The 14,317-nt window shown below is 30.1% G+C and overlaps 1 protein-coding gene across 8 annotated transcripts in view; it reads left to right on the forward strand.

The window, feature by feature from the left end:
• The window catches only part of LOC129968852 (FERM domain-containing protein 4A-like), a 199,842-nt gene that overhangs the window by 151,240 nt on the left and 34,285 nt on the right, over window positions 1-14,317 (forward strand). For all 8 annotated transcript variants that reach the window (XM_056083151.1, XM_056083145.1, XM_056083147.1 and 5 more), the window contains exons 2-3: window positions 2,731-2,796; window positions 3,686-3,780. In XM_056083151.1, coding sequence (XP_055939126.1) covers window positions 2,731-2,796; window positions 3,686-3,780 — 161 coding nt within the window. The remainder of the gene's footprint in view (window positions 1-2,730; window positions 2,797-3,685; window positions 3,781-14,317) is intronic.

Genomic DNA, 14,317 nt, shown 5'->3' on the forward strand with positions numbered 1-14,317 from the left:
CTTTTTTTTTTATTTTTGCATTTCGATGGCATTTTAAAATTTTTTGGCTTTAATCTTTGTTTGATTAATTCTCCAAGTTCTATTTATGATTTTAAAACAGTTCGTTGTTGTAAGGATACAACAATCAGTATTTGAAAAGTGATTATTTTTCATCATAATAGTGATAAATTAGTAATTTTATTCCATTCTACAGTAAATGGGATAAAATTATATAACAGTATATGACAAAATGTTTTAACAAAGAAAATAGAATCGAAAACGTTATCCAATGAAGTTAACTCAACTCAATAAGAGATATATAAATAAAAAATTAATGAATAATTCGTTATAGTGCTATAAAGATTTCTACCAAGATTTAACAAAATGTTTACTACTTTAGTTTCATCTAGAACTGTTTGACGAGTGCTCAGATCAGCTGGATTACAAGGACGTTCAACATGCAGAAACATTTTTTTAGTCCAAAGCTTAGGCTTTCCTTCTCCAAATCAATGATAAATAAATTCGAAACGTATTGGAATCATGTTTTATTTGCAGATTATTTTCAAAATATTAATAAATAATATTACGTAACAAGATTTCGCCACTTTAATATATTGGTTTCCAAATCACCGCCGACTTGATTAACCAAAAAGAAGGAAAACTCAAGATAAATATCTCTCTAAAGACGAAAGTTTAGTTCATTCCACTTTTTAATTTTCTACGCCGTTTCCCATAAGATGGAAACTAATTGGTGACCATGACCTTAAAACTAAAGTAAAGAGCCAGGGAATTTTTCTAACAAAAAGAACCAATTTTGAGTTATCATTTCTCGTCAAATTCTAACAAAGGAGGCTCTTTTGTGTTCGCGCCCTCTTAGGAATGGCGGCGCGGCGTATAACGAGGGTTATCTACATTCTCTTATCTTTACAGTCTCAAACTTTCTGCAGAAAGTCCGCATTTTAATTAGCGCCCGTCTATTGTTAGACGAAATGGCTGGGAATAAAATAATGGAAAGAGAGTTGATTTTGTGTTAGAAATTGTGTGGGTACCGGGTTCTCTTATTGACTGTGTAATTGTTAATAAAGGAATATTTTGAGTGAACTAGTTTTTGAACTGTGTATTTTTAGAGAGAAATACTCTTTGATGCAACAGTTATTTGAGGTTTCGTTTGATAAGATTGCGAATGAACGAAGGCCAATAGAGTATAATATTTATGGGAATTTGATCGTGAAATTTACTCTAAGGTTTGTTTCAAAGTAATTATTCTGTTAATAAATATTGAGAATGAATTTTAAAGCGTGCTAAGCAAGTGCATTATACAATAATTTCATTCTTTGAAGAACATTCCGATTTGTTCTGTAGTAAGTTTTGGCATATTGTCTTAATAAAAGAGAAAATTTCACAAAGTGATTGAAGATAATATTATAGTTTCTAATTAGTTCCTTTACAAATAGACACACCGTTCAACGTACTTCTGTGACATACTAATTAAAGTTTACTAAACTAATCTTCTGTGGAATAGCGTTTGGAAAATAAGTAGTTCAATGACAGGTTGGAATTATTTAATTTCAAGAGAACAGATATAATAACAAACATAATTTGTTGTTAATGCTTAAAAGTGTAACTTTGTTATCAAAATATGCCATTTAAGCCAAATCGATTTAGACATGCTATGTATTTGCCTTGCATCCCAGGGCCCTCTGTCAAGAAAGCAGATATGGGCATTGTAGGCTTTGGTCCACATGGGCTGTCGTGCCACTGAGTTTAGTTATGTGTTTGAAAGCATTTATGCATAACAGATTATATCTATAAGTTAATGTAACAAATTATTAAAAATAAGTTTTATCCAAATGTAAAAAAGCTATTCAGATAAAATAATATGAAGAAATAATATTATGAGGTCAAAAAGCAGCGATTTTCCGTTGTTAATGTCGAGACTGAAATAAAAAAAAATATTTTGAAAGCAAAGAAAAATATCTATAAAAATTGATTAAAGAGAAATTAATCACAGAAATTAAATATTTGTAAAGTATTGTGACTGAGTTTGGAAATATATTCCCAAGAATTTTTTTTTATTTATGATCAAGTATTGTTGCCATACCAGGAGAATTATCGCCTAGTTCTGTATCCATGCTTTCTTTATACAAAGATTTTTAAAGGTGCTTTATTATCCGATAAATCTCATTCTTTTTTCACAATTGTTTTTTTTTTAATTTTGAAATCGCGGACATATTAGCGAAACGGTTGCACATTGTATGAAATCTTTCGTTCCACTATTGAGCACATTAACCTAGAACAACTTATGTTTTATCCACTGTGAATCAAATATTTCAAAATTGATTATTTTTAACAAAAGACATGACGTAAAAATCTACTAAACATTATGGTTCTTGGTGCTTTATGGACATTTATGTCCTTTTAATTATATTGAGCACATATATAATGTCCTCCGAGCACAAAGTCCATGGATTTTACTCTTCCTCTCTAGCTATGAAAAGGCTGTTTCCTTTCATTTTTCTTTAAATCGAATTAATATCAAGATTTCAAATTTGCCTCAACATGATCGAATTTCTTTATAGGCAATTAAAATTGTGAATTATCGAGAGTTTGTGTACGTATTTTTATGTTCTAATCATGTTTATAGTTAAAAGTAAAATATAAAGTAAATTTATATATATATATTGATTTTTTAAGACTAGTGTTAATTTAAATTCATAATAAATGAATCACATCTTCGATTTTTTTTTCTAGATGTCGGAAGGTCGGCAGAGCCAAGTGGTTCTTCTCGACGAACGTCGCCTCGACATACTCATCAAGGTATGTAAACACATCAAAATTTGCTTTTAAAAAATAGACGTCGCTTGTACTATTTACTCGTGATAAGTTTGTTTAAATTAATTCTTTGTCTATCCATGCATAAAAACTTTTCAATAAATCAATATGATTTTCAAAATTTCACTGCACAGAAAATATCCATTTGATTAAAAATCTTATATTTAAGTTTTAATAAATTACTGGCAGAGCATGCTGATCGTTTCTCGTGATGTGAGGAAAGCCAGTGAAATCAAAACCGCAATAACGTAAAATAAAATTATGAAAACGAAGTGGTAAAATAATATCGACTTTGCGTTTTTATTTTTCTTCTTGTCAATAATATCGTCTGATGAACGACTGACGGTAAATATAACCGAAACAAATAATTGAAAATGAAAACACTCAAAAAATGTGAGAGAAGTAATGTAAAAAATTGCTACAGATGACACTTTGGAATTTAAATTATATAAAATTTTCATGATTCTTGATTTTGTAATTTGACTCCTTTTCAAGTCAACTAAAAAATGAAACTCGCTCCGATGTATTCATGTTTTCTGTCGCAGATCATTGAAGAAAATCTTAGAATTCGACTGAGAAACAATTAAAAATTGATTAAAAAGATATTTTGAGTGTTTTGCTCTGAATTAAAGAGAAATAAGTATTCGAATATCAAATTAAAGATATATTGGAAAGAAAAGGGCACCGTATTGGTTATAGGTTTTTTTGTATTTCTTTTTTGTATATTCTTAAAAATTTATAGTTAGCATTCTGTTTGTTTGCTTGAATATGTACAAATAAAATTCTAATACTATTTGTTTCTGAAATATTATATTAATTTATATTCTACTTATTTAAATGTCGTATATTTTTGCAAATGCTGTGTTTTTTTTAGCCAAAACTGTATGCCGGCGAACTTTTAGACATGGTTGCTTCGCATTTCAGTCTCAAAGAAAAGGAATATTTTGGCCTCGCCTACATGGATGACACGTAAGTAGTTACCATCAATTCATTTGTTGCGCGTGTTTAATGTTGATATTTAACATGCAAGACAAATAAATCGAATTATTTCTGTAATTTATTATAGTTGAAACAGTTAAACTTTTATAATAATGATCGATTTAAAAATTCGAAGGGACTTGAAAAGATAATTTGCGAATTAAAGATTATAGAAAGGTGACATTTAGTGAGAAATAATAAAAATTAAACGGATATTTTTGAATTAGATGAGAAACAAAATTTGTTAGACTTCCTAGTTTTCAAATGAAATAATCCCCGGATCCTTCTACAGTTGGTGAGCGACGCGATAAATAGGATAATGGAATGTCAGCCTTTGAATGTTCGATAATCGGTCTACATGCAGAACTTTTTCATAGCCTTAGATAACGTTTCTGTTTCTCTTCCTCTTTTATATCATTAGAGCTAATGCCTAATCAAAGGATAAATGTTGTTCCATGGCTGATAGTTGTACTTGTAAATGTGGGGCAACGTACTGACATTTGTAAACCGTTATTCCATTTTGTCTTATCCTTTTAAAGAAGGTAACTTTTTTCTCAATCAAATATTTATAGGAGACGGTACTCACTAACTCACAAAGTGAAACTTTTTGGTTAGGAAGGCAGATCAGTGTAGAAAGACAGTGGGAATGGTTGATAACCACGTAAAGGAATGTGAACTTTAGCAAATGAAGAGAAATAAATAGCCAATTGACTGCGAAAAGCAAACAATTAAAGATTTACTTTAGTACGCGATTGTCATCTCTTTGGTTAAAGAAATCATTTCTGTTCTTATCTCGTTAGAATTTGATAAGTAACTTTTCATCTCCCTGTCTTAAAAAAAGGACTATATACCTTCAATATCAAGTGCATTTTTTTTCTTTTAAAGTATTGTTAATGAAGCCAATTGGATAGGTCAAAGTAGATCTACCGAAATCTAGTTATCCTTCTATGTGATGATCCGAAAAACATTCATTTGATGAATTGATTGTCTCTAATTGATATTTTTGATGTACTTTTGTCCTCTGCTATTGGATGAGGCTATTTTGACGCCAACAGTAGGACGGAATAATATGTTGTAAAGCAGCTTTCTACACATTTATTAGATTTTTAGTTATATAATTATAATCTATGCTCCATTGTTAGTTTATGACAGTTATGACAAAGTTCAGTTAGTTTTATGACGAAAAAAATTTCCAGTATCATGTCCATTCTTTCTGTGGAAATGGCATCTTTGTATCTTCTATAGTTTGAGAATAATTGAATTTAAATTTTTTAAAGATATTCTGAATTATCCTTCATGGTTTGATTGTATACTGAGAAGTCACAAATTTCATAATCCTTCATCGGATACATTAAATCTCATATCTGAACATTTTCATGAAACACGTGAAACATGAAACATTATTTTTTATGGGTTTCTCAGTTCGCTATCTTATTTTACTACAGAAATGGAAAATCTCCAATTAAACAAAAGATTAGTATCAAATGTAGCAAAAAATTCCCTTAGAAAAACTGGTTACATCCTAGTAGAAAAGTATTTAACTTTGTAAGAATAAACTGTGTCTTAAGAATGAAATGAAAAAAGTTTAATTTTCGTAGGGATGTGGCTACAGGACTCGAGTGCGTAAGATTCTAATTAAGTTAGCCTCTGCAAAAACGATACGACGTTTGTATAATTAAAGAAAAAGATAGCTAAAGTTATTGTTCTTGCAGATAAAGGATTCATTTACATTGTAGACTTTTAATTTTTGGTTATCTTGTTCCGGATCCTACTTTTTAATTTAATATTGACGGGTTTTTTCAAGTAATTACAAATGGCAAGTCCTCATATCAGCGATTTTAGTATGAAAAAATTCTTTTTTTTTTTTCATTGTCTTCCATCATTTAAAGAATAACTAGATTTCATAGAACAATTCCATTTGAATTCCTTTTGTTTGCCATTTTTATATGGAAATTAATTTTTTATGCACTTTTAGTTACAGATTTAATTAAATTGGATTAATTAACGATTTTTATGCAATAAAGTTTTAATTTTTAATAATTAAGATCGTTCTCCACGTTTTCTATTTATTTGCCGGAGCACTTTTTTTTTAACGAGATTTAGCTAAAATGTTTGAATTTTGTATCCAAGTTAGACTAAATATCTTCGTTTTAATGTTTTTGGATGCATCAGTTGGAATGCGGCATAAAACTGTCGACAGCTGCAACTAAATAACTGCTGAACAGCTGCAACAAAATAAACTCTCTTGAAATGTATTTCGAATTCTGAACTTGAAAGAATATGTAATGGGGCAAAAATGCCATATCTTTTTGAATGGAATTCACCTATGCATAATAAATGGTAATGCAATTTAATTTCATTAATTGTCTAATAAATTATTGAGTTCCTTACAAATTTCATTGATTGTGCAAATCCGTTCATTATATATGCAATGTCTATTAAATACACATTATTATGCCATTGCAAATTATTTCATCATTTGGATAAAGTGATTTTTTTTTCTCGGCACATAGTGGTGTAAGGTTGTTTGACACGTGATAGCGGGAAACTATTTTGTGTCATTGAACATTTAATACTTTATTTAATGTATACATTTTGAAATAAAGAGAGTTTTAGTTTCATCGCTTTGCACTCGTATGTCGTAAGAATCCCTCGCCATTCTTGATATTGACATTCTCATTCAGTTGACATTCTCTATGCATTTCTATAGTTGTCTATTTCTATAGTTTACCACAGAAATTTTTTTAGTCGCACATTAGTTTTTAAATTTAAATCAATTAACAAGCACACATTATTTATGTTCTGTCAGATATTGGACGCTTAATAATTATGCATCTTTATAGCTATGGATATCTTAAATCTTTATAAATGAATTGTTTATTTTGTACGAAATGCCAAATGCCAGTTGTATATAGTTATGTTGTTGAGAAACAACCGTATTTCTAATGTTTTCGGGCTCGGTATTATACAGATAAGCATGTACAACCGTACAGATATCCAAAAGAAATTAGTTATTAAAAAGAATTATTCGATAAGATATTCAAAACTAACTGGTTAGTTAAAGTAGTTGGTTTATTAATTAGTTAATGATAAAATGTAAAAATAATGGTTAATTAAATAATATTTGCTTATATTTAATGAAAATTCTAATGGCTTTAATTATTTAAATTTTATCGTTTTAGATTCTAATATCTAAAACATCTTCTATCTTAATTGTATATTTTGGAATTGGTTTTTAATAGTATGTTTGCGTGAAATTAATCTTTTTTTTTTTTATCGCAAAGCCTATTTTTGTGTTTTATATCTTTTAATGTTAAGTAAAATGCTATTTGTTCAATGTGCTCTTTCGTAAGAGTGTCAATTGGCTTTCGTAGTTTTGTCCTGATAAGTAGCTTTTTTTTAATTGAATTTTGAATAAACAATATATGTGTTGATCGCAGCGGCATTATTTTTAAACAATTGTTAGAAAATTAACACTGAAAACAAAAAGATGATACAGCAGAAACTTATTTCAACGATTGCGTTCTAACATTCAAATAGCAGATTCGCTAAGTTCTATTAACTCCTTGAATTTCAAACATTAATTAGCAGTTCATCTAATGAACCTAAAGCCAAAGTCACGCTTTTTTAATGAACTGTTGTTAAAAGATATAAAAAGAAATTCTTTTTTAATGTTTCTCGCACATATTCGCGTCCGCCAGGAAGTGCACATCATAAAAATAATGTCATACCTCCGAAATCGGACATGAGATACTAGTTAACGTTATAAAAAATTATTTAACTTTAAAATATTTCTGTAACAAGTTTCTTAGAAAACATGTCAGATTAAAATATTAATCCTGATACATATTTGATTGACGCACTATGAAAATCTTCCCGTATGAGTATTGTTCTGAGGAACCATACTTGAAATAACGATCAACAGTTAAAAAACCCCGGATGTAAACGTATAAAACTCTGATGAGCAGATCAGCTGTCCACGCCTCCTTATCTGTTTTAAAACTTCCTGTAACTGGCCAAGCATAATTATTTTATCAGTCGTTGGTTAAGTCCAGACCCACTTTATGTACCAGAATCACGGTCCATAAATTCATTTGCAGGTATCGACCCGAAGGGTGCCCCTCAACAGCTGACGCCTTCTCGAGTGTTTCCTTCCACCCCCCACTTCCGGGAACCAGCACCGTTTTTCTCTTACCTCTCCCTCTGCATCCACTTCCGGAAAATTGGGGGGGGGGTCGAATTGCGTCGCGATAGACATGCGATTTCCGCAAGTGGGTGGGAGGCACGTGGAGTTTTATTTGGTTCGTGGAAATCCTCCAAGATTAGAGATGTTTTATAAGATTTCTGTTTAGGGCTATCAAGGATCACACTTGTAAAGATATCCACTTCTCGATTGGATAGTCACGGTTTTGGAACTATCTTGTCGAAGATCTGTTTATATTTGGGCCTAATGCTCATTAAATCTGTCCTGAAGGATCAAATTCACAGCAGTTTGGTTTAAAAGTTTGAAGATTTGGGTGTTGATTTGAACATCACCCTTGTAATCTGACCATGACTCAAAATGACAAGAGCCATTCCATAATAAGGTTCGAGTGTTTTCAAAATGAGACGCTAATCTGGTTGAATTGGGATTTTTTAAAAATTTAAAATAAAAATTCAAGAACACTTTATATAATGAAATTTTTTTCTGAATATATATAGTCGTGGATGTTGTTGCGAAAATCTTCTAGTGCAAAAAATCCACACTTATTTACGGGCCAGTAAAAAAAAATGACATGGATATACGGAATCATTCAATGGTGGCTAAAATTAATATAAGTTTTCATATATAATACTTATATCATTTATTTAAAAATCCAGTGTTTTTCGAATAATCAAATTTCACTTTCTTGGTCTCTTCCATTTACGCCGTGAGCTCTCCTGTACATTGATACGGGTAAAACGAAATTAATTCGTGTATTTTTAAGTTGGTTGCTTCGCGGAATGTGTATTTTATTTATTTATTTATTTGTGTTGGAAATCTTTGATAAGTTACTTTAGTTTTGGGGTGCAGAAATATTGAAGAAAGTGTAACTGTAAATAAAATAAATAAATAAATAAGCTTTTGGATTCTGAGAATGTTAAATAAAGCATTTTCCAAAAATTCCTACAAGAAATAGTTTAATTTTGAACATTCATGTTTACAAATGACTTTCAGAAAAAAATTTCGAGATTTGATCGGATTCATTCAAAGATTTCTAATCACATTATAATGACGTATATTTAAGCTCTGCCTTCTTTATTTTATTTTATTTTTCTTCTTGAAAAGATATATGATATGTGCTATGCAATTCTTAGCAGTAACCAGCCAAAACACATTGTTTAATTTCATTCTCTTCCAAGACATTTTCAAATTTTTCATTTGTAAATAGAATTTTCCACTCTTAAAAAATAAAACATTTCGAAAAAAAAAACCAAATATATATACCAAAATTTTGATGAAAATTAGAGAATTTTAAATATAAATGAACCTTAGTTTTTTAAAATAAAATAAATGAAAAAAGCTACATAGCATAAACATCACAATATATATTAACAATTTTTAAAAACTTTCAGACATTACTATTTAATTAAATCTTCATTGTAATGCAATGTAATAATAATATACGAAAATCTTAGCCGTCATTTTTTGCTTTGATAAAAGTTATTCGTCATCAAATTTATCCTACTTCGTTTAATTTGAATTTTGACAACTTATCATCTTATGAGCAATGAATCTTTGTCACGAATATTGAGTCTAATTTTTCCTAGTGAATAATAAAAAAAGCTTGATATAAATTGTTTCCATCTATATTTGATTATCAGTTAATCAAGAAATTACTTATTTAAAACGCGAGTGTATATATATATATATATATATATATATATATATATATAGAGAGAGAGAGAGGGGCTTTTTTTCCACCTTATTATAAGGAAAAGACATGGTTAAAATATGACACACTGTAAAAGTGTCATGATGTGATAAATGAGTATAAAGGAAAATATTTTGATAAGTAAAAAGCTCTGCTTTTTCATGATATTCTTTTTTTCTAAATAAATATCTTATCATTCTGAAATAAAGAAAAAATAGGAAAATATTTTTTTAATGTTACAGTTTATTAGCAACTTTTCAAAGTGAATTTTTAATAATTCTGATGCTTCTTTTTTTTAAAAAATGATAATATAGAACTTCAATTGGTCTTCCTTATTAATTGGGACGAGATCCGATTCGGATAATCAGATATACGGATAATTGGGTAAATTTCAGAAAGGAAATGAAATTTGAAAGGAAAAAGCCGAAAATGATGATTTAAAAAAACGAAATATGCTTTTTTCTGTATTTATTTAATGATTCCAAAAACAATATTACGTTTTGTCTACTTACATATTGTATTAAAATATAACTGCTTTGATAAATCACCCGAAGTCAGCTGTTTCGCTGTTTTTACAACGGAAAAGTTTTTGTTTACGATTTTCTTCTTTTTTTCCTTCAAAGCTAGTCGGATAAGGGGTATTCAGTTAAATGGAGCATTATTGTATTGTATTGTCGCTTCCAGAAAATTATTTACTCTTTCCGTTTCGTTCTTTAATGTTATGTTGCCACAGAATATGTATCAAATATTTATTCTAAAAATAAGCAGGATAGAAGGTAGTTTTTAATTATTTTCATTGTGATGGTGTTATAAAGAACTTTCTTGATGAATAACGACAGTGACAAATATTGTTAATGCTTTTAAACATTTCCTTTTAGTAAAATAAACCAATTGTACGTTTTAATAAATTTATAATCAATGTCTTAATTTGTATTATAAAATGTTTTATTTACACTTTTATACTGAATATAGATAAATTTTTTAAAAACTGTATCAAAATATTTTCGGTGCGAATTGGCGTTTTAGCAGCGAAATTTCATTACTTAACAGGCAATAATAAAGCAGTATAATTCTCAAAAGTATTTTAGTTTTATAGTTGAAGTAGTTTACTTTAGAAGTAAAATTACACCCATAATAATGTATTTTACCAACACTCAAATACAAAATTATTTATTACTCGCAGTATTTAATGACGAAGTTCCAATAGCTAATTCTTGCTTATCAATGGGGAATAAATATTCAGACTTTCGGTTTAAATTTTGTTTACTGATATCACATGTATATAAATGTAGTTTGTTTTCCTGTAATTGTTGTCATTGCGTCATGTAAATGCTTCTACAGGTAACTAAAAAACCTAAATGACTGGTTTTTGTAATATGATAACTGCAGCTTCCTGTATTTTTGACTACTCTTTGCGCTGTTTGCGAGCTACCTATTTTGATAAAGAACAACAATGTATCTTTTGTGGGTGTGCCAACATTGATGGATGCCCTCTTCCATCACAAATTCAAAGAATATTGTCTAAAAACGGAGCAGCATAGGGTGGGTCGTGTTACCTAAACGGAACTTCATGTTGTGCAATTAGTTCAAGGAATGGATATTATTAGAGATGCGCTTTTGGTCAGCATTATTTTTGAAGAAATTCTATTATATAATACTCTATTCTGTTTCTGATAAATAACTTTGTCATAAACATATATATAAGGGTGTAGCGATTGAGGGGTATAGATACCCGGAGGCCACTTTTAAGGAGCCCTTTCTTCTTGTGTACAGTCGAGCACCCCACCACCACTGAACAAAATGGTATCGATAGAATTTGTTGTGGCCGATTGCTGTCTTCACTCCATATACTGAATATGAATACTGAATATACTCCATATACTGAATGCCTTTATGTTACTTTTTAAAATCAAATATAGTGTGAAGGAGTGAAAAGATAGTAGCATGCCCTGGGCGTCATTTATTCCTGCTCGTTCACTCATTATGACTAGGAACTGAAAACACATTTTCCACAAGACACTATTGACCCTTGCTACACCACTACGCATATAGGCTATTAAGAAAGCACAAAAGGTCGTTATATATTAAAATGTATTACGAGATTTTTGGTTTTAATGGAGTGACAGAAGAGTGCGAATGGATGGAAGTGAAAATGGTACGGTAATAAGACATCCATTTCCACTTAATACCGAAATCGTTATTATTTGTATACAATTACCATTGTAAATTTCGCCAACGTTACTGTATCATCCTCTCTTTATCATTTGTAATTATCATAATTGTACGGTTTTCGATGTAATGTTATTTTCAAGATAATTTTAATATTATCATTATTCATTCAGTATTTAAAAATTAACTTATTTTCATTTGCTATTGTGTTACAATCTCTGCATAAATATTTTTTTTAAATATTAGTGTAAAGTTATTCTATAATTTATATTTAAAAATATATAAACAAAAGTTATGTGCTTTGAGCCGTTTACACTCAAATGATTTAAGGACTGCGATGGCTTGGTGGTAAGGTCTCGGCCTGGGAACTGGGAGGTCTCGGGTTCGAGTCCCGATTCCGCCGAAAAACTGTCGTATAAGTGGGTTTGCTGCGCGTTAAGTCCGTCGGAGCCAAACGTCCTCCCATTGGTGTGGTGTGGAAGTTTGGAGAGGGGAAGGGTGTCAGTTCGGAAGTCATCCTCGCTATCTGACCGCGGTTCAGAATTACGAAGTCTGTTTCCAAAATAGCCGCTGTATTGCTTTAAAAAACGGGTCATTATTATAACTGAACTAAACTCAAGTAACATAAGTAACAGAGGATAAAGGAAAGCATCTCGATAATTTTACACGCTTTTTTTTAATGAAACTTTTTACATTTTTATATGAATAGAATTCTGTAATGTTATTTCACTCTTTTTAATGTACCAGAGTTTCTGAAATTTAGTACAATTGAGTATCTATGATGACATAATGATATTGTAATATTTTTAGGACTGAATTTTTCAAAATTCTTTTTAAGTATGAGAAGTGTTATTTAATAGTGGAATTGAGAGAAATTTGTGTTCATGATTGCATAATTTTATTAGGCATTTTTAAATATATTAACGGCTAAAAAATAATAAATAGCGAAAATAAAAAGAATTTAAAAATGCCCTTATTTATAAAGTATAAAATAATATTCCATCAAAAATATGAGTGTTAAAATAAAGTCATATAAACGTGAGACTAAAAACAATATAATAAAAAATTAAATCACAATAAATATCGTAATAAATAACATTTCTAAATATATTACATATGCGATTAAAATTCTAATTTGCTTGATTATTTTCTATCAACACTTCACACTCCTGCTATTTTGCTTTGGCGTTCATATTTTTTCTTTATTTAAAAAGTTTATTTTTGAGAAAAAAATATTATTTGATAATAAAATGTCTTTCCCAGTATGGCAGCATTATTCATTTCGATTTCATCCAGTTAGTTACATCAGCAGCAAATTACGGCTTAATCAGTGACCTTGAACACCGAAATCTAAGCTTAAAATCAAGTTTGTAGAAATGATCTATTTCCTTTTCTTAATCCAAGTGCAATTTTATTCACTTTTACTCAGTTATGATTGCGTTCAATTTTTCACGCACCATCGAACACATTGTTCGAACTGAAATCGAGCGTTCATTTGCATCTAAAGTTTGTCTCGGAACTCACGGGACCTGTGAATTTCCGCACATGTGTTGCTCCTTCCCACTCTTTCGGGGTCGGCGAAGGGGAGGAGGAAGAGTGAGGGTTGCGCAATCACAGCCCGCGCTCATTAACCTCCAGGGTTTCCCTCCCCTCGAAATCGTCTGCTTTCTCATTTCGAACTTTTGAGTCACTCGTACCGGAAGCGCGATCACGGGATGTCTCTTGGTGGTTTGTTGTGTCGTCTGTGACATTGAAAATTGCGTTTGTTTGCGGTCTCTGTTTCGTACACAGCTGCGGATTTACCGTGTGTTGAAAGATGGTGTATATTTAAAATTAATTTGTCACTTTTTTAACGTTGGTAATTGGTTAATTAGGGTTTTTTTTTGTAAGTGTTGTTTTAAAAAGATTGGTTAAATCCTTATAATAAAAAACAATTGCAATATCCTTGACTTGTCATTCCTCGTGTCGTCTGTTGAATTGAAAAATATGTTATAACATTCGTTAGTGAAGCGTTTTCAAATCCACCATGGATTTATTTTATTTGGAAAGAACAAAATAATGTGTGTTTAAAACTGATTCGCCATTTTTTGATTACTGGTGTTTTATTTGAGAGCCACAGCAGCTCAAAGGATTTAAACTGTTTACGAGTAAGTAGTTTTGGTTTCCTATTTCTTCTCTTTTCCCCCTCGACTTTTCGTATACGAAGAGAATGGTAATCCTTAAATTCTTCGACTACGATATTTTGATGAATCTTCATGTTTCTGATCTCTCTGAATCCAAAAAATATATTTTGAAGTTATGTCTGTCTGTCATTTTGTATTTATCAATAAACGCGATAAATCCAAACTCTTTCAACTAGAGGAAAGAAATTTGGTGTATAGTTTTTTTTACATTAATTTTATAAATTTCTATCAGATTTTATCTTTATGGGTACGGCACATTAACTAACAAATGTTAAGAACGAT

The sequence above is a fragment of the Argiope bruennichi genome, chromosome 5, assembly GCF_947563725.1.
Source record: "Argiope bruennichi chromosome 5, qqArgBrue1.1, whole genome shotgun sequence".
Taxonomy (NCBI): Eukaryota; Metazoa; Arthropoda; class Arachnida; order Araneae; family Araneidae; genus Argiope; species Argiope bruennichi.